Source organism: Nuphar pumila, chromosome 1 (genome assembly GCF_984573655.1).
Source record: "Nuphar pumila chromosome 1, dmNupPumi1.hap1.1, whole genome shotgun sequence".
In the NCBI taxonomy this organism is placed as follows: Eukaryota; Viridiplantae; Streptophyta; class Magnoliopsida; order Nymphaeales; family Nymphaeaceae; genus Nuphar; species Nuphar pumila.
The window spans coordinates 4484066-4508750 of record NC_143249.1 but is presented as its reverse complement, the minus strand read 5'-3'; the positions used below and the strand labels follow the sequence as shown (position 1 = coordinate 4508750).

General features: G+C 37.3%; 1 protein-coding gene across 1 annotated transcript in view; it reads left to right on the top strand.

The window, feature by feature from the left end:
- LOC149847743 (sodium/proton antiporter 1-like) overlaps window positions 1-24685 on the top strand; it is a 67363-nt gene that overhangs the window by 17865 nt on the left and 24813 nt on the right. The window contains exons 5-8 of the mRNA XM_089998436.1: window positions 12953-13059; window positions 14228-14348; window positions 21680-21741; window positions 21827-22129. Of these exons, the coding sequence (XP_089854562.1) occupies window positions 12953-13059; window positions 14228-14348; window positions 21680-21741; window positions 21827-22129 (593 nt within the window). The remainder of the gene's footprint in view (window positions 1-12952; window positions 13060-14227; window positions 14349-21679; window positions 21742-21826; window positions 22130-24685) is intronic.

Genomic DNA, 24685 nt, shown 5'->3' with positions numbered 1-24685 from the left:
TTGGCATGGTTGTCTAGGTCACTGCAGTAGTAGTTTCATTGAAAAGCTTGTTTCAAATAACCTCATTCCCAAGTCAAGTTTAGGAATAAATGTCAATGACAACAAATGTTCTAGTTGTCTCTTATGTAAGAGTCATGTTTTACCATTTCATTCTATCAATAAAAGAGCTTCAAGACCTTTTGAGACTATCTGTTCTGATGTTTGGGGGCTTGCTTCAGTTGCTTTCATATCTGGAACTAGATATTATCTTTTATTTGTTGACAGTTATTCTCGCTATTCTTGGATATTTTTCATGAAACATAAATCTGAGTCTTTCAAGTTGTTCCGTAACTTCCATTCCTTTGTCAAAAACCAATTTTCTGAAAACATCCTAAGTTTCCAATGTGACGGAAGAGGTGAATTCTCTTCCATTGACTTTACTAACTTTCTTCAAAGTAACAGGATAAGGAAAAATGTGTCTTGCCCACACACATCTCAGCAGAATGAGATTGCTGAAAGGAAGCATCGCCATATTGTTGAGAGTGCGATGAGCATGATGCATGACAGTAGTCTTCCGATCACTTTATGGACAAAGGCTTTTATTCTGCAGTTCATGTGATAAATCGATTGCCCATAACTATTTTGGAAAACAAGTCTCCTTACTTGTCTCTTTTTGGTGTACATCCCAACTACTATGATTTGCATGTGTTTGGTTGTTTATGCTATGTTCATGTTGACAGTTCAAGGAGACATAAGTTTCAGGACAAGGCCCTGAAGTGCAGGTTTGTGAGTTATGCTGATGACTATAAAGGGTAAAGGTGCTATGATCCGGTGAGCAAGCGCATCAAAATATCAAGAAATGTCATCTTCGATGAATTGAATTTTGATTGTCGATGTACTAGTTCTTCAGAATCAAAACCTAAAGTTGAGACTTATTATCCTTGGTTGAATTATGAACTTCTCTCAGGAGCTAGTGATGTTTGCTCAAATTGCACTCAAAAGGATAAAAAGCCTGTGTCTACTGATGGAATGATTGCTCATGAAAATACAGACCCAACTTTGAATCCAGGAAGGTATAAAGGCCTTGTCTACACTCGATGAGAAAGAGAGCCGCCCACCATAGTTAATTCAGACATGGACACATCCTCTACATCCAACATCGTTGATACTAGAAGATCCACACGTTCTCGCCATCCAATTGAAAGGTGGGTCAATTATGAAAATTTCTCATTAGATTTTCAACTCTTTCTAACAGCCTTGAATAAAGAAGATGAACCCACAACGTTCTCTCAAGCATCAAATTCCAGAAGATGGATTGAAGCAATGAATGAGAAGATGGAAGCTCTACATGAATGTGGTACGTGGGATGTCGTATCAAGACCACCTGACAGAAACGTTGTTGGTTCGAAATGGGTGTACAAAATAAAGTATAAACCAGATGGGACTATAGAGCGATACAAGGCGAGACTTGTAGCCAAAGGTTTTACACAGTAGCAAGGACAGGATTATGATGAAACTTTTAGTCCAGTGGTGAGGATGGGGACAATCAGAGTCATACTTTCTTTAGCTATTGAACACCAATGGACTATTAGCCAACTTGATGTGAAAAATGCTTTTCTTCATGGAGATTTGAGAGAAGAAGTATACATGGAACAACCCACTGGTTACGCAGAAGGTAATCCTACAAAATATGTCTGCAGACTAAAAAGGGCGATATATGGATTGAAGCAGGCATCTCGATCTTGGTTTGACAACTTTTCTCTTGAAATACAAAAATATGGTTTTAAGAAATCTCTTCTTGACCACTCCTTATTTATATTTAAGAACCAAGACACAATTACTCTGTTGTTGATATATGTGGATGATATCATCATCACTGGTAATTCCAATGAGCACATTGAAGAAGTCAAACATCTCTTGAATCAGAGGTTCAAAATGAAGGACCTTGGCAAACTACGGTACTTTCTTGGAGTTGAAGTTGACAGTACCTCTGAAGAAATGACTCTCACTCAACATAAGTATACCATTGATGTTCTCAATAAAGCGGGTATGAAAGACTGCAAGCCCTTGAGCACTCCTAGCGTTCTTCATCAAAGGCTTAGCTCTCAAGACGGAGATCCATTTGATAATCCCACACAGTACCGTAGCATAGTGGGTATGTTACAATACCTCACATTTACTCGCCCTGATATAGTCTACTCGGTGAATCAAGTTTCTCAGTTTATGCATGCACCATGTGAAGGGCATATGGAAGCAGTTAAACAGATACTACGATATCTGAAGGGAACGGTTGGGGATGGTCTCATATATAAGCGAAAGACAAATGGGCAAAATGCACATGAGATCACTATTTATTCTGATGCGGACTGGGCGGGAGATCCAGATGAACACAGATCAGTATCCGGCTATTATGTATTTGTTGGGATGAATTTGGTTTCTTGGAGTAGTAAGAAACAAAAGGCTGTTGCCAGATCCAGTACAGAGGCTGAATACAGGTCAATGGCAACCGCCACTACTGAGGCTACTTGGATTAGACATCTACTGACAGAAGTCGGAGAATCGATATCTCGATCACTTCTTTTGTGTGACAACCAGAGTGCCATTAGTATGTCCTTTAATCCAATCCATCACAGTCGTGCCAAACATATTGAAATAGACCAGCATTTTGTGAGACAAAAGGTAAAAGAGAAAGAGGTTGAGCCTGAATTTGTTCGAACTACAGATCAAGTGGCGGATATATTTACAAAAGGATTGACAAAAGACAAATTTTGGATGTTAAAAGGCAAGTTGTTCATGGTTCAAGATCATGCACAACTTGAGGGAGGGTGAAAAAAAGTGTTTTCTCTGGTTACGGGTCATGGATCTGGAGATCCAGACCCGTGACATCCACTTCTCATTAATGGCATTGTGTAATATAAGTTATTATAATGAGGGTATTTTAGTACCCTAATTTTGTAATCACATGTTAATATAAAGGAGTATACACAACAGCCGACCCTAACACAACAGGGTATCAGTTTCTCCCAACTTCTCTCTCCCTTTCTCTCTCTCTCTCTCTGTTTCTCAGCTCTCACGCGTGGAAGGACCTGGAGATTGAAAATCTGATAGTACATATAGCCAGTCAATTTCAACATGCTCTAACATCAACTCATATGAGTGCATTCATGAGAATCATTAAATATGTCAGAAGTACAATAAATAAGGGAGTTTTTCTATCTTCTTCTTCCTCCCTAGATCTTATTGCATACTCTGATTGTAACGACCCCAACTCGTACTCATGAAAAAGTGACAATTTTTTTTTTAAAACAAATACGGAAACATTCTCAGAGACTCGGGGCCTTTACAGTTAAACACAACCACCACCACAAGGGATCTTATACTCATCTTTCGTACCAAACCAAACTTTATTTATTCAAATGCATATAGTTTGAAACATAAGTAAATGAACTGTAAATAAAGCAAAAAGAAGAGTCACGTTGTCCAAAAGAATTTGTCAAGCAATCGTGTAGTCCCCTCGTGACTCCTCTCAAAAGCAAGTCACCCCACTAGGCGTTTGAGGCTGCAAAAAACACAAAGAGTAGGGTGTCAGAATCCAAAGAATCCTGCGTACGAATCTCTCTAATGAAATAAATAAGTAAAAAGAACACAAATAAGATTCATGTAATATTTTAGAGGGATGCAATTATGACATTTTCATAACTCAATTAACTATTCATGCAATAGAGAACAATTATTAAGCATGAGAGAACATTTAATAAACAACATGGATCACAATTCAAGCAATAAAAATATTTAACATGCATTAGGGATTAACATTATGCATTCACCAATATATAACAGCTAACAGAACAAGTAAATATGCATGATCTAATGTATAACAGGAATATGCATGATTTTAGTGCAATCCATGTATAAATTATTATTTTTTATCAGAGTTTTCTTTTCATATGCATGTCTTTATTAAATGCACACAATTTAAGTTTCTCTTTTTAATTACTGTTGCCCGTGGATACTCCAAACGGGTAAAATCCTCGAGGTCAAGTTAGGTTCCCAAGGTAACTTAACACACAAGTTGTATTTTATTACTGAGTTCTAAACTTAGCTCTCGACCGAAACAGTCTTCGAAATATTAGACCACCCATCTAATGTCGGGGACACCAGAGACCACCCATTCACAAGTACCACTTTTCTTGGTATACCAAACAACAGTTGTGTCTACACACTACCCCCAGGCAAAGTGACAGATTCTCCCTAAAACCGTGGTAAGGAAAAGAACCTCAATATCGGGTTTAATGGCAACAACAACACACATTGTGTTTTAGTATCTTCACGGTTTCCTCAAAACCGCAATGTCCAATATTCACACACTATAGAAGGGACATCAAGGAAACATAGATTACACTGTTCTTTAATTTCTTTCATTTTGTTATTAATTCGTCTTTCTTTAAATTTTGCAAATTCAACATGCAGAATCAATAACATAAGCTTGCAAATCAACATGCGAAGCTCTTCACGGGACCACAACCCGTGGCAACATAGAACAATGCAATAAAACAATAATATCACATTTGATTTTTGCAATGCATATAATAACAAGAACAAAAACAACACATCCTCAAAGCTCACACAACCCAGTATGATCCATTTTGATCATCGATGCATTCATATGCAAAAATCATCAATCAGATGCCACTGCATTCCTTCCACATGCTTATCAGTGCACATTCATATATGACAATTTAGAGATGTGCATGAAACAACAATATTCATATGTCTACGCATGAGTTCACACGTTCATGTTAAATGCATGTTTTTATTCAATTTACGTATTCATGTCAAATGCATGCTTTCATTCATGAATAATCTCAAGTAAACAATGTAAACACTCATGCCATTATGCACACACCAAGACACATCCATTTAATGTATGCACATGCACAAGAAAGCAGCCTTGCATCAATACTTTGATTCAGCATAGTATATCAAGTCTAAGCCTGTGCACAATTTCATTCTTTAGCATGCATAAGGCTAGTCTAATACAAGAAAACAATTCTGGAAATTAACATGCATACCTGAATTCTATTCAAGTTACATAGGTATAAGCAATGAGCATTAACTAACAGATTTGGTTATGTAGCAAACCGCATATTATTTGGTCAATGATGCCTCCTATGGTTGCTTTCTTTTAACAGAATTTGCATAGACACATGACCCATTTAGATGAAATAGAAAATGAACCTGAATATACATATTGCATTATATATTATTTTTTTGTATGTTTCTGCCCAGCCATCAGTGGCTGGGGGTTTATTGATAGGCAAGCTGAGGTTAGGCAGACCCTTACCAGTTATACCAGCATACCATTTGGTATCTGAACTTGCAACGTCCCAACACATGGTGACGTGCACTAGTTGATTTTACCAGAAAAGCAGAGCCCCAATTGGTTTCTCTATTATTTTTAACAGGTACTCAGCTCAGCCGAACCAGTCGGCTGGGACTGATCAATATGCAGCCCTGCCCCAGCCGACTGTCCATGCTGGGATTGGACAACTGTCTGTCCTGTCCTGAACCCGAAAATCACCCAAAAATCCAAATTTATCGTTTTAACTGAGTATACACATTTTATTTCCATAGATCTAGTTCAGTTTTAAGAACCACAACCCCGCGTCCACCTGTCCATAAATATAGACCTGTTCGGGAGACAGATCTGTCCATATCAAACAACATGGATAGGGGCTCAAATTTGGCCATAGATCTGTCCATCATCACAGTGTCCAGATCTGCCTACCAAAAGCATAGGACAAAACTGTCCAGATCTGTCAAAAGTGTTCATACAAGGCAAAAACATATACATATATAAATATACATGCTTCTACATGTATATTTATATATGTATGTATAGGAGAAAACGTAAAAACATGCAGAAAATCACAGAAAAACAAATATCATATATTCTAAGCCTTCCTACATCGATTCGCATGGATTAAACTATGAAAAATCAAGATAAAATCTATGGTTCCTACAAAAACATTGCCTAAAGCTTATTTAGGCTCTTTTTCTCATTCGAGACAAAAGAAAGACCCGTACCTTTACCGTAGATCGAAAAAGAAACAAAAACAATAGTGGAAAACGATGGATGATCAAAGAGGGAACCTCCTTCTTCCTTTTCCTTTCTCTTCCTCTTCCTTTCTTTTCCTCTCCTCTCTCTTTCTCTCTTTTTCTTTCTCTTTTTTCTTCTCTTTCTTCCTTTCTTTCTTTTTGATCTATTTATAGAGCTCTAGATGGGCTGGAGAAGAGAGTGCAGCCCCAACGGGAACTCTCTTCTCTCTCACCCACTTTCTCGAATTTTTCGAAACTCTTCAAGTGTTGACTTTTCAAAGTTAAGTGTTTTTAAAAGTCTTTCTTAAAGCTTCTAAGGCACGAAGAAGGGCTTTATAAAGAGTCCTAAACATTCTAAAAAATAAATATCAGAATTAATTAAAATTAATTAATTATTATTTATTAATAAATAAATACCTAGAAGCTTCCAAAAATTACTTTATTGAACTAGGACACTTCTTAAGTGATTTTACGTGGGTTTAAGGGCTCTACTTAGAGCTCAAAATATTTTTTGGAATTTCATTAAATTAATTAAAGATATGTATGAAGGAGTAGTAACCAATGTCCGCACTTGTGGAGGGGTGACAACCAATTTTCCGATAACGGTTGGGTTACATCAAGGATCTGCTTTAAGCCCTTTCCTATTTGCGATAGTGATGGATGAGCTTACGAGATCAATTCAAGAAAATATACCGTGGTGTATGTTGTTTGCTGATGATATTGTTTTGATTGATGAGTCTAGAGCTGGGGTTAATGCTAAGTTAGAATTATGGAGACAGACATTGGAAGCTAGAGGTTTTAAGTTGAGTAAGAGTAAGACTGAATATATGGAATGTCGGTTTAGTAAGCAACGAAGTAGTGATGGGAGTGTAGTGAAGCTTGGTGAGCAAGATATACCGGTGAATGATTATTTCAAATATTTGGGATCCATCATTCAAAAGTATGGAGAAATTGATGGAGATGTAAATCATAGGATAAAGGTTGGGTGGATGAAATGGAAAAGTGCTACTGGAGTGCTGTGCGATCGTAGAATGCCATTGCGGTTGAAGGGAAAGTTTTATCGGACGACTATTAGACCCGCTTTACTATATGGTACGGAATGTTGGGCTGCCAAGAGACATCATATTCAAAAAATGAGTGTAGCTGAGATGCGGATGCTTAGATGGATGTGTGGAAATACAATAAAAGATAAGATTCGGAACGAAGAGATACGTAAGAAGGTAGGTGTTGCACCCATTGAAAATAAGATGCGAGAGAATCGTTTACGGTGGTTTTGACATATTCGGCGAAGGCCTAATGATGCTCCAGTTAGAAGGTTGGAGAAATGGGAAAATATATTAGTTAAAAGAGGTCGGGGTAGGCCTAGGAAGACTTGGATGGAGATGATAGGAAAGGATATGAATGCTTTGAACCTCACCGAGGACATGGCGTTGGATAGAAATGATTGGAGGAAAATGATTCATGTGGAAGACCCAAAATGAATTTCTTTTTTGGTTCATATCGCTGACCCCAATTGTTTTGGGATGAAGGCGTAGTTGTTGTTGTTGTTGTTGTAATTAATTATTTAAGGTTAAATATTAAATAAATTTTCGGAAGCTTACAAAAATTACCAAATTAACTTAGGAGGCTTCTTAACATTAATAAACCCCAATTTAAAGGTTTTTGATGAATTTAAAGTTGAAAATATTGTTGGGCATGTATTTAGATATGAATCCAGATCCAAGATCCAAATCCATCTCAGAAATCCAAATGGGTCTTGAGCTGGATCAAATCCAGATTAATATGGGTCTTGGATAGAGTCCAAGTCCATATTAATTTGGATCAAATCCATCTGATCCGGTCCGATCCAAATTTAGATCTGAACCGTCAAACTGCTCAATTTTTGAAAAATGTGATTTTCGGGCCAACCGTAGCATGAATCAAGAAAAATAAAATATCGTTGCACTCAAAATTTTGGTATGCATCTAACGATATATAATTTGAATATCAAATTCCGAATTTCATCCAAAAATAACCCGAATTTTGCTTGAATTTAAAGGTAAAAATAACTCTTTCTTACGCTTCGATTGACTCGCCTCGACCTAATCGATGAGACCTGGGCCAAGCCTAAACTCAAAAGCATCGGTTAAAAATCGAGGTTCAAACGATTTTTCTTTTATACTTCTAAATTTTTTAAAAACCTAAAAATGACCAAGTATGAAAATACATGATATTACACTGATGCTGATTGGGGAGGGGATCCAAATAATAGGCGCTCAACCTAGGTGAATCATTGATTTCATGGAGATGCAAGAAACAACAAAATGTGTCATTATCATCTACAAAAGCTGAATATAGAGCAATGACAACTACTACCATGGAAATCATGTGGCTCAAACAACTAATTTCAGATATGGGAATTCATCTTCAGAATCCTATAAGATTATGCTGTGACAACAAGAGCTCCATATACATTGTTCGAAATCATACGTTCCATGAAAAAACTAAGCATATAGAGATGGATTGCCATTTTGTTCGTGAAGAGTACTTAAATAAGACTATTGATCTTCCTTATGCAACATCAGACTATCAACTTGCGGATTTCTTCACCAAGGCACTGTGCTCACCAAGATTCATCTTTTTACTTGACAAACTTTCAGTGATTTCACCATAAGTTTGAGGGAGACTATTAAAAAATAATATATATATATGTATGTATGTATATAAATACGTATTTAAAGTATATACATATATATTTGTAATCTTTTTCTTTATTTATGTAATTTTTCCTTTTTCTTTATTTTTATTTTTTACTTGCCTTTTTGTTTTGTAAACTGTCATTAGCTGACTGCTGAACACAGTCAGCTAATGACAGTCTGAGTACAGCTAACACAGTCAGCTGAAGAGTCATTGGGGCTGTACCCAACAACGTTTCTTCCTCTTCTATATTCTCTATAAATAAGGGCCTCCAGCCCATTGTATAATATACATAAAGAAGGGGTTTTATCCCCTAATGCTCATTAATCAAACAATGCATTTGACTCACTTTCTTACTTTTGTGTTATGAAGTATTTGAATGCTACTTTGTGCTAGCATATGCTTTTGAATGTTTGAAGTATCAAGTTATTTGGAAACTTGATTGTTTGTAAGGCTCTTCACATATTGTTTGTAAGCCTCTTCACAGTTCAATAGTTCTTCTGGAATAGATTTGAGTATCATGATTTTGGGTTCTTTTTGAGCTTGGGACATTCTGGTTTGATGTGTCCCGGTTCTTGGCAAAAATGACAAATAATTCTCCTCCCTCCTTCATTGTTATTCTTCCAAAAATGAGGATGTTTATATGCTTTAACATTGTTGTCGAGGCTTGAAACAAAGAGAACCTCCTCACTTCCTTTTGTCATTCTAAGTTGGGTCTCAGCTTGGTACTTTCCAAGAGCATCATCAAGAGAAGTGGTAGTGGTCCTATGTAAGATGGTGGACCTAACTTGCTCATATTCGGTCTCAACCCGAACAGGAACGTAAAAAAATATTCCTCCACAAGTTGCTTTTGCCTCATTTTAATAGCGGGGCCTTCCCACTTAGGCTAATACAAAGCTAATTCATCCCAAAGAGGTGCGAGAGAACCATAGTAATTTCTCACACTCTTATTTCTCTGTTTGATAATCCGAATTTTCTCTTGAAAAAAATATTTTCATACTAAATCTTTTTGCACAAACATATTCTTGAAAAAAAATTCTAGTTTCACATGCTTTTTTGAATTTAGCTATACTTACTGTAATTTTGAGATCCATACTATTAAGAAACCAAGGGAGAATTTGGGCATTCTCAGCTTTTCCCTTGATGTGGTATTCTTTTAGTTCATTCTCTCTTTCTTCATCACTAAGGGCTTTAGCTTGGTCATCATCCTTTCTGGCGAGTATGAGTTATGGTTCATTTGACCACTCACATACCCCCATAGTTTTTTTCATTTAATATGATGCTCCATAGCGGCGGCCCCACATCAAATAGCTGGAGTTGTTTAGCTTGAATGCGATCACCCTCATGAATTCTTTTTCACCCATGTGGATAGAGAGCAAACCAATGAATATGGAGAATCTTTTGCTTTGCAACCACGGTCCTTGGAGAAGCTTTTACACAATCCCAAGAGCCTTAGGCTCTAATACCATGAAATGAAACAAGCGGAAGTACAAGAGAGAACCCGGGTTAAAGAAAATACAAATAAGGTGCACAAACACTAGTCCACCAAGGAACAATACAATCACAAAGTGAATAAACTCAATAGCACAACACATGCACACAATAACCACTAAAGGCCAACACAAAAGATAAAAATAATAAAATGCTTAAGAAAGCATTGCGTTCATACAAGAGAGGGAGTGCCTTTAAATTAGGGGTGTCAACGAGTTGGGTTTGGTTCGGACTCAGATGGAACCAGACCTGAACCAGATTTTTAGGTATGGTATCAGGTCCAAAATCGGGTATAATTAGGTCTACTATAAGAGAAACCATATCCGGATCCAATAAGAACTACATGAACCAGACCTGGACCATACCTGGTAAAATAATATTTTGTATCATTTTTATATTGAAAAAATTGCAGGTCTTAATCGGAACTCGGGTCGGGCCCAGGTTTGGTATAAGATTTTATAAACTATACCTAGATCCATGTATTAATCGGACCTTCGGGTCCGAACCTGGGTCTTAATCAGGTCTTCTTATTTGTCACCATACCCAGACCCTATAGGGTTTGGTCCGGGTCAGGTACAGGTAAACTGACCCGTTGACACCCCCATTTTAAATAGGTACTCCAAGACATAAGGGGGCTGGCCCAACTAGTCATTGGACCAGCCCCAACAGCTATAAAGTACAAAAACTGAAAAATAAAAATAAAAAATTAACAAATAAAAAATGACAAGTCAGTCCCTAGAGGACTAACACCTATTACATAGTGAAATGATTGAAATACGCCTGATGGGTATTTCAGTTTATATACACAGAATACAAATACACACACACACATATATATATATGTATGTATGTATGTATGTACATTGATACTTATAATTTTAACAGTTACTCCATAAATCCAAAATCTCTTCTCTCCATGAGACTCTCATCGAGTTAAGTATGGAGGAAGGAAGATTAAAAGATGAGAAAAAAGACAAATTTGGTGACACCGTTCTTGTTGCTTCCAAACCCAGTGCCTCTACCAAGGCATATAGACCTCCACATTTTGGAAAACAAAACAATGGAGGATATAGAAAGATCATTTGGTACTTTTGCAATGAGCCAGGTCGCATAAAAACGGCTTGTCCCAAATTGAAGAAGGTGGCTTCCATTGGAGACTCCTCCAAGACAAGCAATGATGCTAATAAAGGAGGAGACCTTAAAGATATTTTTATTGCACAATTGGCCACCGCTCTACAATAATATTTAAGACATCTACTTCTACCACTTCTACCTTAAGTGTCGCAGTCTCATCCTGTTCTCTTTCGAGTATGTCACCTTGGATCCTTGACTCGGGGGCCTCCTTTCACATGACACCTAATGGTTCTTTACTATCTAATTGTCGCACCAATAAAGATTTCTCTAATGTTTTTACCGCGGATGACACTTCTTTAGAAATCACAAGTATTGGATATTTTAAAAATGATTCCAAAAATTTCTTTGTTCCCAAAGTTAAAGTTATTCTTAAATTGAATTTAAACTTACTATCCGTTTTTCAAATTTTCGACCATGGGTATGAAATCTCCTTCTCATCTAATGGTTTCTTTGTGCAGGATCGACAGTTAGGGAAGCTGATTGGGGAGGGTCATAGAAGAGATTTATACTACATGAACTTTTTTGTATATTTCAAGAAATTCTTTTTGTAACTATGCCCCCAAAAAATGATGTAGAAACTTGGCATAGAAGATTATGATATCTATCTAAACTTTTTCTTTTTCCTTTTTTTGGACAAATTTTGAAATGAGAAAGAATTTGTATGCAAAGATTGTTCTTGGAAAAATGAAAACTCTTCCTTTTTATCCTGGATCTTATGAAACCAAGAAATCTTTTGAATTGATGCACTCGGATGTATGGAGACCCGCTTCGGTCATGTCTAAAGGGCAGTCTTTGCTTTGACTGTCTAAAGGACGGTCATGTCTAAAGGGCAGTCAAGGGAAATCTTTTTATTCTAGATCTTTTGGCTTTGAAAATATTTATCAGAATCATGTAATTGCAGTCAAAGGGCAATCTTTGCCTATCCTTCAACAATTAGTGGATTGCTTTTTGTTGCATTCTTCTGAGACATAAGGAGTTGATGAATAAATTGCATGCTCACCATTCTTGTAATAGGCTTGCCTGATTAATCATCCATAATCATTCTTAATTCCTAGAGGTAAGTTCTCCTCCGTCCATACCCTGTTCTGTTCTGTTGCTTTAATTATAGTTTCTTTCTTCAAGGTCCTAAATTTTCAAGCTTTTGTTCTTCCTCTGCATGAGCCTTAGTTGCACCACAGTCTTTCTTTTACATGTGGAGAAGATGGATTTGCACAAAACCAAATATCATTTTTGTTCTCTTCTAGTGGGTCTGTAATGGACGTTACTTAACTGATCCTATATGGGATAGGAATGGACAGGGTATATGCAATCATTTTTTTCTTCTTTTTTAATGGTGTGAAGGTTTAATATTAGTGTAGCATGTGTTGCTTCAATATCAAACCTTTTTGTAATAGACATACTGCTTTCAAAAATGTCTACCTACAGGTCTTGTCTTACACTGGGCTGTTATCTAGCAATGTTAATCTTCTTTTCCACTTTTTAATTTATAATACATATTTTTTTAACATTTTTCATATGTTTCTATAGGTTTGATTTTACATTACAGGTTTTACTGATCTAAATAAACTTGCAGGTTGGCTTTGTCACCTTTTTTCTTAGTTCAATATTGGACAATCTTACATCCACAATTGTTATGGTATCATTGTTGCGGAAGCTGGTACCGCCTTCTGAATATAGGAAGTATGTATCTGAAGTAACCTTTCTTGTTGGGTCTTTATATTTACGTCTTGGAAAGAAAAACTAGATTCATTACTAAATTTTCCTCTGTCTTCACTACACCGTGGATTATATCTTGCATCCAAGATGCTGATTTGTAGCTGGTGTGCTTATCGGCCAAGTTCTGGATCATAAAGTTGTTCCCTGGAAATGAGGTCACTAAGCAGCCTTACGATTCTTTTCCCCTGCAGTAGGTTTCACTATCCCAACTTTATTGGTCAAAAAGGTCAAGAATACTTAAAAAAGAAAAACAATGAATTGTATCATCCTGGTTCTGAATGATGGCAGATAAACATAACAGTATTCTAATTTGTGTGCAGAAGAATGTGAACAATGACAATTGTTATGACCATATTGTCAAACATATTGGTAACGTTATGGCGCAATTAAGATAATAGGTGGAGATTGATAGCATAAACATAAGATGATTCTTGGAGCACACCAAAGCTTCATGGGTTCCCATGATGGATATATCAACTTTATGTTTCAATGTCATGATTCCATGACTGACACAGTACCCTAATGGAACAATCAAGTACAGGCTACTTATACTTTTAACGTGCAAACAGGATTAAAATTCCCCAATACTTAAAGAGCAGTCATAGTGAGATTTATATGCCTTCTTTTATAAATTCAAACTCTGTTTAAAAAATGTAGATCATATTGCAGATTTATTTGTCAAGGCTACTTGGAAATAAGATATCCTAAGATCATGCCTGTTGGCTAAAATTTTTATCCCTACTGCAGAGAACACCTGTTTTGAAATCTTAAACTGTTTTCAATATTGTTCCTGTCTTATTGCAGTAATGACTGGACTCAGAAAGCAAAAACTTATTGTAGTGGTGACCTCTAGTCAAAATGGTTTCATATCCTATGTTTTTGGTAAACATTTATATGACTTTTGTCCAGTGTATTTTGTTTTGTTATCTGTTGGATTTTCATATCTTAATATGTCATTTTGGCTATCACATGGTAAGTCTTGCGATTTATACATTTGAAATCTCATTCTATTTTAAATAATTACATCTCTCACTAACATCAACTATCTTGCATCTCCGTGAAAATTTTCCATGCTTCTTCATATAATTCTTCAAAGGGCATTGATTCCAAGCATGAATATATTCATTGACAGGTTTCTGGGAGCAGTTGTTGTTATAGCTGCGAACTCAGGTGGTGCTTGGACACCTATTGGTGATGTTACCACGACCATGTTGTGGATTCATGGTCAGATAACAACTTTACCAACAATGAAGGTCTATTTCCACTCGCACTTGCATAAAGGTTTTTAAATGGCTATAGTTTGAGGCGCTCTATTGTGCAGTCTGATAATGTTTTCTTTTTTCTCCATTTTGAGTTGCAGTTTAGAGATGGTGCTCCCTTCTCTTTTCTGTGAGTTGCATTTCGTGTTGCATTATGCATATTTTCAATATGGATCCAACCTATTGTTGTGTTTTAGTAAATCTGAAACACTTGTTTATTTCCTTCAAACCTGAAAAATCTTCTTCATTAATAGTGAGTATTGGATAATTTCGGGCTTTTCTGGTGTACTTGTTATCTAACTCATAACAGCCTCAAGACATGTGTGAATAAATATACTTACCTCATTTGTCGGTCATTCTCGTTCCCGTACTTACTATTAGAATATGAATTGGATATGGATCCGATAAAGGATCCATATCCATTCACGAGTTTTGTTTTGTACTCTAATGTAACATGCGCAACTAATGCAGGGCACTTTCGTCTTTGTAAAATGATTGTAACCCTATTAAGACTAATGAAGTATTACTGCAGCCATTAAGGAGAATAGTGGCTGCCGATTCCAAACAGAGAAAAGAAAATTCGTGCTTTCTCTCTCCCTCTCCTTTTCCTTTCCCGAGTTATGCAGGGGTTTTAACATGGTATCAGAGCAGCGGCGACAACCCTGGGCATAAAGGTGTCTTCTTCGAGAACGCGAAAGGATCTGCACCTTTTGGCCACGCCTGCTCCTTTGCAAGTCGACCCTGTGCCTCTCTGTCACGCCTGCTACCTTCTGCTGCACCTTTTGGCCACGCCTGCTCCTCTGCAAGTCGACCTTGTGCCTCTCCGTCACGCCTGCTACTCCAGCGACTCTCTGTCACGCTTGCTATCTTCTGTAAGTGCAGACGAGTTCACAAAAGCCGAGCCCAAGAGCCAAGTTTCTTCAATCATCTTCAGTCAAGCCCAAAAAGATACTGGAATTTGTCTATCACGCATGCTGTCTTCTGCTACTTCAGACGAGTTCACAAAAGCCGAACCCAAGAGTCGAGTTCCTTCAGCCGAAACAACTTGTTTTTGCTGAGAAAAGTCTATTTTCTGTCTTCTAAACAGGTCTTTTTCTCTTCTTATCTTATCTCACAACTTGTTTTTGCTGTCTTCCATTTTTGCCCCATCATCTCCCAACTGTGTCATTGTCGTGACATTGTCTTATTTTGTGTCGATTTCTGCCAACTGTGTCAGTCCAGTTTCATCCACTAGTGTCATTTTGTAGGGTCATTCTGTCAAAAAAAAAGGAGGGACTGTCAACAAGTCTACAAATGGATACTTCATTCAATTCAGGCTTTTCTTCCAGTTTTCTGGGGTAGCTAGTTTCGGAAAAGCTGACTACAAACAACTATCTGACTTGAAAAAGGCAAATTGCTCCTTTTATTCGTAGTCAAGATCTTTCAGGTCACTTGGATGGCTCCACCCCAATGCCTCCAGAATTTTTCACAACCGAAGCCAAAGAGGATGGAGGATTGCAGAATATTATTCGCAACCCTGCATTTGTTACTTGGATGAAGCGTGATCAAGCCCTCGTCGCGTACATCACCTCCACATTGTCACAAGAAGTATTGATTTCCATTCCTGATGATTGCACATCCAAAGTTTTGTGGGAGACTTTAGCTCAGACCTACTCTCAGATATCAGAGGCTAAAGTGTTGTTTCTTAAACGTGAATTTCAGATGTTAAAAAAGGGGTCAATGAGCATTATTGAATTCTTAAATCAAGTCAAAAGCATCACAGATCAATTAGCCATGGTTGGGTATCCAGTGTCAGATAAAGAAAAGGTACAACAGACACTGAATGCACTGGGTTCAGAATATCATGTTCTTGTTACATCCTTATTATGCTTGCCTACGTTGCTCAGTTTTGAGGAATTACGCGCCAAACTCTTTCAGTATGAGATGACACTGAAAAGCATGTCTGAAGCTCCAACAGGACAATCATCTACGCATGAGGTTCTTGCCACAGGGGTGATAGCTGATCGACCACGAGGAGGACGTAGCAGAGGCAAGGGAAATCCAATCCAGGGTGAACGTGGGTTACTACCTACACCAAATTCCACTGTTAGTTTTTCAAAGAATGTTCCCACATGCTATCAATGTAACAAACGAGGTTACATCAAAGCTAACTACTGGTTCAACCCACAAAATCGAAATAGAATGCAAAACACTAGAAATGTTGGTACATCAGGAACTGCAGGTACATTTCGGGTCAGTGATGATGCTAAGGATCTTCTACTATCTGCAATGGCCAGCTTGAATCTGAAGCAAAATGATGATGGAATATGGTATGTTGACTCTGGGGCAACAACCCATGTGACTGGCAATGCAGGTAAGTTCTCTACTTTGACTCCCTATTTTGGAAAATTTAATATTGTAACTGGAGATGGGGCTCACCACCCTATTTCAAACATAGGCAACGTTCTCATTCCTTTGTCTAAGTCATCTATTCCTTTATCTGATGTTGTTCATGCACCAAATATAAAGAAAAATATTGTCTCTGTTTCTAAGCTTGTTGATTCTACCAATTCATCTGTGGAATTTACTCCTACTTTTGTCTTTGTCAAGGATCTTCAAACGAAGGAGATGTTCGCTAAAGGAGAGCGACGTGGAGACATGTATGTCTTTAATGAAGATCCTGCCTCCAGTATCATGAAGCCCAAGTCTGATCCCGTCTCTAAAAGCGTCCTAAGTACATCCAAATGCAATAATTCAGATCTCTGGCATTCTCGTCTTGGTCATTGTAGTCAAGTCTTTATTGAAAAGTTAGTGTCAAATGGTTTTCTTTCAGAGTCTGTTTCACCTTCATTGAAGGATAAAATATGTCCCAGTTGTCAGGTTTGCAAAAGTCATGTACTTCCTTTTCATTAAATAAATAAAAAAGCCTCCATGCCCTTTGAGATAATATGTTCAGATGTTTGGGGCCCAGCCCCCAATCCTTCTTCTTCTGGAAGTAAATATTATGTATCTTTTATTGACAGTTTCTCTCGTTTTACCTGGATATTCTTTATGAAACACAAATCAGAGGTTTTTCTCATTTTTCGTCACTTTCATGCCTATGTTAAAAATCAATTCTCCAAAAATATTCAAATTCTCCAATGTGATGGAGGTGGTGAGTATTCCTCCAAAGAATTTTTAGATTTTCTCCAAAATAATGGGATGCATAGTAGAGTTTCTTGCCCGTACACTCCACAACAAAATGGAATTGCTGAACGTAAACACAGACATATTGTGGAAAGTGCAATGAGTATGATACATGGGAGTAACTTACCTATTAGTCTTTGGACTGAAGCTTTTCACACTGCCACTCATGTGATAAATCGTCTTCCTATGCCTATTCTTGAAAATCAATCTCCCTATTATGTTCTCTTTGGTGCACATCCCGATTATAATGAGTTACGAGTTTTTGGATGCACATGTTATGTACATATTGACAAATCTATAAGGACTAAGTTCCAAGACAAAGCCTCTATTTGCCAATTTGTAGGTTATGCAGATGAACACAAGGGTTACAGGTGCTATGATCCCGTCAATAAGAAGATAAGAATTTCCAGAAATGTTGTTTTTGCTGAAAATAGTTTTCTGGAAAAAGAAGCAGACGTCAATCGTGAACGTATTGGTGTAGTTGCTGATTGGTATGACCCATGACTTAGTGTTGAACTTATTTCACAAACTGCCGAACATACTACTTTGACCCCTGAAAGCACACATGGTGAGACAGTTTCGGATGATGCATCACAAACAGAATGTCTGAGATACAAAGGTAATGTGTATACCAGGAGACCCAGAGAGCGAACAAATGTACCTGCTGAAGAACACATTGCATTGTCTGATAACAGAGAAGCACCAAGAAGATCAGGCAGGATAAGGCATCCTATTGAAAAATGGGTTAGTTATGACAACTTTTCTATGGATTTTTAAATTTTCCTATCCAAGATTGAAAAACACGATGAACCACTTGGTTTTCATCAAGCTATCCAATCCAGCAAATGGATTGAAGCGATGAATGAGGAGATCGAGGCGCTTCACGAGTGTCAAACATGGGAGATAGTTGGCCGTCCTCCAGATAAAAATGTTGTTGGTTGCAAATGGGTATATAAAATTAAATATAAACCGGATGGTAGTATTGAACGGTACAAGGCACGTCTTGTAGCCAAGGGTTTCACTCAAGAATATGGTCAGGATTATGATGAGACATTCAGCCCACTGGTAAAAATGGGAACTATTCGCATTATTCTTGGCTTGGCAATTGAACATGGTTGGACCCTTAGTCAACTTGATGTTAAGAATGCATTCCTTCATGGGGACTTAAAGGAAGAGGTTTACATGGAGTAACCTCAAGGTTATGCAGAGGGAGACACAAAAGAATATGTATGCAAATTAACCAGAGCCTTGTGTGGTTTGAAACAAGCTTCTAGGTCATGGTTTGAAAGCTTTTCCTTAGAAATTCAGAAACATGGTTTCTTTCGTTCCCAACTTGACCATTCTCTATTTATATACAGGAATAGTACCACTGTGGTTTTCTTACTCATATATGTTGATGATATTGTGATCACTGGTAATGCTCCAGACCACATTCAACAAATTAAAGCTTTGTTGAGTATGCAGTTCAAAATGAAAGACCTTGGGGAACTGAGATATTTTCTTGGTGTAGAGGTGGACAGACAAGATGAAAAAATGTCATTAACTCAACACAAATACACTCTTGATCTTTTGGCTAAAGCAGGAATGACAGATTGTAAACCTCTACCCACACCCAGTGTTGTCAACCAAAAGCTCAGTATTTGTGATGGTGAGTTATATCCTGATGCAGTTAAATATCGCAGTTTAGTGGGTATGTTGCAATACCTTACTTTTACTCGACCAAACATTGTATATTCTGTTAATCAAGTGTCTCAATTCATGCATGAACCAAAGACTAGTCACATGGATGCTGTTAAACGCATCATTCGCTATCTAAAAGGAACGATGGGTGATGGACTCATATATATTCAATCTTCATGGAAGACACCAAAACATGACATACTGGCCTATACAGATGCAGACTGGGCAGGAGATCCAGATGAGAGGAGGTCTGTTTTAGGATACTGTGTTTTCATTGGGAGAAATCTTGTCTCATGGAGTAGCAGAAAACAGAAGGTTGTGACAAGATCTAGCACAGAGGCAGAGTATAGATCTATGGCAGCTGCCACAGCAGAAGTGACCTGGATTAGGCATCTACTTACAGAGATGGGAGAGGATATCTCAAATTCGACACTTATGTGTGATAATAGAAGTGCTATACAAATTGCATTCAACCCTATTCATCACAGTCGGACTAAGCATATTGAGATTGATCAACATTTCATCAGACAAAAGATAGCAGACAAAGAGATTGAACCAATTTATGTGCCTTCAGAAGACCAAGTTGCCGATATGTTTACCAAAGGTCTTACAAGTCAATGTTTCTGGTATCTGAAGAACAAGTTGCACATGGTTTACTCCCATGCACAACTTGAGGGAGGTTATTAGAATATGAATTGGAATCGGATCCATATCCATTCACGAGTTTTGTTTTGTACTCTAATGTAACATGTGCAACTAATGCAGGGCACTTTTGTCTTTGTAAAATGATTGTAACCCTATTAAGACTAAGGAGAATAGTGGCTGCCGATTCCAAACAGAGAAAAGAAAATCCGTGCTTTCTCTCTCCCTCTCCTTTTCCTTTCCCGAGTTATGCAGGGGTTTTAACACTTACCTCATTCGTCAGTCATTCTTGTTCCTGTCAATTCAGTCTACCATTCATAGTTGAAAGTCACCCTTTATCATAGTTTCCAACGTGACAGCACTTGCTTAGGCCCTGTATCAGGAAACATCATTCTTGTAACTATGCATCTATCTGATGCTCTTGAAGCAAACATTGAGCTTTCTGTTGAAGAACCACTGTCATGTTTCTTGATATATTTGTGTGTCGTTTCCTTTCTGCACAAGATTTTTGTCTTTTTTTTTTCGGAGGGAACTGCACAAGATACATTTGTCACTCACATTGTATCATTGTGCTAGCAAATTGAGCACAACCGTTAAAGTTATTTTATTTATAACAGGTGTTTATGCCTTCTTTGGGTGTATTGGTTACTTTGACGAGTGTTGGATTTGAATGCAGGTTCTTTTGGTTAAGTTGATGTCATTACTCTTTATTTTTCACCTATCAGATGCAGCCACTATTGTACTTGCTACAGTATTCTAGTGAAGCTACCTATTTGCCATATCATGTCTCATTCAGTGTCATTGTCGAGTATGGAAGAATGCCTTTTACATGGGATGCTCCATTTTGGTCCCTCATATTGTCCCCTTGTGTACTAATTATACTGAAAACTTGATAAAAATAGCCATATCCCCATATCCGCAGCTGTATCCATGTGACATAATCTAGGATGCAGGTATGTTTAGCATGTAATTGATGATAAGACACTGTAGACATTGTTTAGGAGTCATATTAGCCAGTGTTCATTCATCAACACTGATTATGCATACCCTATGCAAGTGGAGTGAAGCAGGAAGGCTTAATGGGGTTTTATCACCTTGCTAAGGTCGATGTACCCCAACCCTTCTATGAGCTTGCTCAGCGAAAGAGCTGGTTGTAGCCTGTTTTACTGGTTTAGTAACTTACAATTGTGGCACCCTGAGTCCCACCAGTTTATTCCATATCAGCTGAAAACAGGATTTCATATTACTGCTTAGTAGTGCCCCTGTATGATCAGGACCTTCCACTTTTTGTATGCTGAGCTATTGTGCTACCACATCATAGATATGCTGCAGAAGGACCAGAGCAACTGCCTTTTGTTCATTGTTCAAGATGGTGATATAAGCTTCCTTTGAATTAGAGTTGGGAGGTATTGGCATACATGGTTCTCTCATGAAGAGATCTCCTACTGGACTGATTCACTTAGCACATTATTGTTTGCATGAATTGTTTCTCTTCTGTACCTCTCTAACTACTATTACTTATTTTAATATGAAATATATGGATGCTGTGCAAAGTTTATGTATTGTAATTTCTTGCTCTGAAGTACAGAATTACTTTCTACATGGGATCATGAAAAGCTGAGGATTTTTAATATTGTGGCATGATGATAAGGCCATCGTTTTCAGGCAAACAATCAGATGTCCAGTGAATGAGCATGTGTAATTGGAAATGCTTGTGAACTTTGGCAAGCCCTGTTCTGTTACAAAATAAACTTTGATTTTCTAATTGGATTGCATTAAGTGAATTTTGAATGCAAAACATGATGAAATTTTGGAGTGACATAGGTCTTCTTGTGCAGGATTTATTTATTCCATCTGCAATTTCTTTGGCTGTTCCACTAGCCCTGATGTCACTCACAAGGTACCTCGGCACATTACACTTCATGGATTTAGATATGGATGAAGGAATCTTACAGATGCATCATTACATTGTCCTTTCTGTGCAGTGAAGTCGATGGAAGGGGGCAAAAACCTCCAGATGTGTTGGCATCAGAGCAAATGGCCCCTAGAGGGCAGCTTGTTTTTGCTGTTGGAGTAGGTGCTTTGGTGTTTGTTCCTGTATTCAAAGCTATAACAGGCCTGCCTCCTTACATGGGTATGCTGCTTGGGCTTGGAGTCCTCTGGATTTTGACAGATGCAATCCATTATGGAGAATCTGGAAGGCAAAGTCTAAAAGTACCACAAGCTTTATCTAGAATAGATACACAAGGAATTCTTTTCTTCCTTGGAATCCTTCTCTCTGTAAGCAGGTATCCTCATCCACATATTAGATATCCATTTTCTGGAAAAGTCTAAGGCATTTCATTTTAAAGCAAACTCCTTCTAGGCTATTTCTTTATTATTACTTTGACTTGCAAATGCTCCATAGGACCATATCTGTTAATGTATATATATATATATATATATATATATATATATATATATATATATATATATATATATATATATATATATAAGTGAAACCCATTAGGGGTATTTTGGTCATTATACATTATGTAATTAGTGGTGTTCCTAGATGGCACTTTAGGGTTTTCCTTTTTAATGTATTTTATTCTTTTCCTTAAGGGCATTATAGTCCTTATAATGCCCTTGGAATAGAGTTGTCAGGAGTGCTCCCAACAATTATATTTCTAGCTGTTGGGAGCACTTCCCAATGGCTCTTCTTTGCTTCATTTTGTGTATAAATAGGGGGTGTAACCCCTCTTGTATGTTAAGATTGTTCACAAGCATTCTCTTAATAATATTCATATATTTTTTTACTTTGTGTTTTAGCCCCTAAGTGGCTTGTGTGGTTGTGCTCTTGTATTGACCCATAAGTGGTCTTGATTGTATATGTTCTTGTGTTCTTGTGTTCTTGTATGCCCATAAGAGGCACCCACTTGTACTCTTTTTGTATTTTCATTGCATAGTATCAGAGCATTGGTGCTCTTGGGTTGTAGCGTATACGTGCAGATTAAGAGGAAGATCATGAAGAGCGGTGAAACTTTGGTTCATTGGTTTGTTGCTTCGGGAAGCATGCCATCAAACTTCTTCAACATATTTCTTCTACTATTTCTTTTCTTGGTATAATGTCCGAAAAAATAGTTAAGGTTGTTCCCATCAAATTTGATTGGAAAAACTTTAATATGTGGGCCACTGCTATGAAAAGAATCTTAGTTGGCAAAGACTTGTAGGACTATGTTGATGGCTCCATATCGGAACCTCAACATATTCTCACAGAATCTATTTGTGGGAAAAATGGTGAAATCAAAGAGGAAACTCTTAAAGAAAAAGAGAGAGAAAAAACTCTTTTAAACTACAAAAAAGCTATTAAAGCATGGGATCTTGGTCATGCCAAGGTTTTATCCCTATTTATGGGGAGTATGTGTGAAGAATCTTGTGAAAATACATTGGAATTTGAGAGGGTCGATGAAGCATGTGTTTATATCAACCAAACCTACACCCAACGTGATGGTTCCTGTAAATGGGACTTGCAAGATAAGATTCACAATTGCAAACAAGGTAAAAAAAAGTGTTAGAGAGTACTATGGTACTCTTAAAAGACTTTGGGACCAAATTGCCAAAATAGAGCCAATTCGGGATACCATTGATGATGCTCGCAATAAAAAAATCAAATCCTTGGTGAGCAATTTTTTCAATTTATGAGAGGGCTTAGGCCCGAGTTTGAACATGTTCGAGTATGTATTATCCACCGGAACAAAAGTCAAAAGGCGCTTCCAACTTTACCTAAGATTTTAGCCCAAGTTTGCATAGAAGAAACAAGGCTAAAATCCATGACCGAATCTAGGGAGTCCAAGGATAATGTATTAGTGGTTTCTAGATCCAATGCCAATACTCATCCTTATAGGCCTCCTCATTTCAACAAAAATAGTTGTAAGCCAAGGAACAATGATTAGAGATATGATAGAAAAAATGATAATAGAAAAGAGAAAATCTTTTGTCATAACTGTGGAGAACTGGGGCACATCAAACTTTTTTGCTCAAAATTCTAAAAGGATAAAAAGAGAGTAGCTACCTTAGAAGCTCCTCAAGAAGATGAAGATACCAACAACTACGGTTACAAAAACATGTCTTTGTCTCAACTCACATAAGCTTTACAACCGCTCCTCAAAGGCTCATCCTCCTTAATTGGTGTCGCAGTCTCCTTTTCCTCACCTCCTGGTAAGATCTCTTGGCTCCTAGATTTCGGTGCTTCATTTCATATAACTCCTAATGAAACTATACTCTTCGATTATAGTATTAATTCGAGTAGATCTAATGTTTTTATTCGGATCGGTCCTCTCTTGAAATTAAAGAAATTGAAAATTTTATAAATTCTTTAAAATTTTCTATTCCAAGAGTCAGAATTATGCCAAAACTTAATTTAAGTCTTCTTTCATTTTCTCAAATTATTAAGCATGGTTGTAGTATCTCCTTTGCTTCTGACCGATGTTTTATACAGGATCTCCAGTCTTGGGGAAGGTCATAGATAAGGAGACCTCTACTACATTGACCGGTTGATTATTCTTAAAGATACTTTTTGTTTAAATGTATAAAAATTAGATATGTTTTTGTGGCATCACAAACTAGGTCATCCTAGCATCTCTAAATTATCCAATATATCTCATTTGAAAAAAAATTATAATGAAAAAATTCAATGTACTTATTGTATTATTGGGAAAATGAAAGAAATTTCTTATCAAGAGAACTTTTTTTGCTTCCAAACTACTTGAACTAATACATTATGATGTTTAGGGTCCTGCTCCTATTGCCTCTAAAGGAGGATTTACTTATTATGTAATTTTTGTGGATGATTATTCTCGATT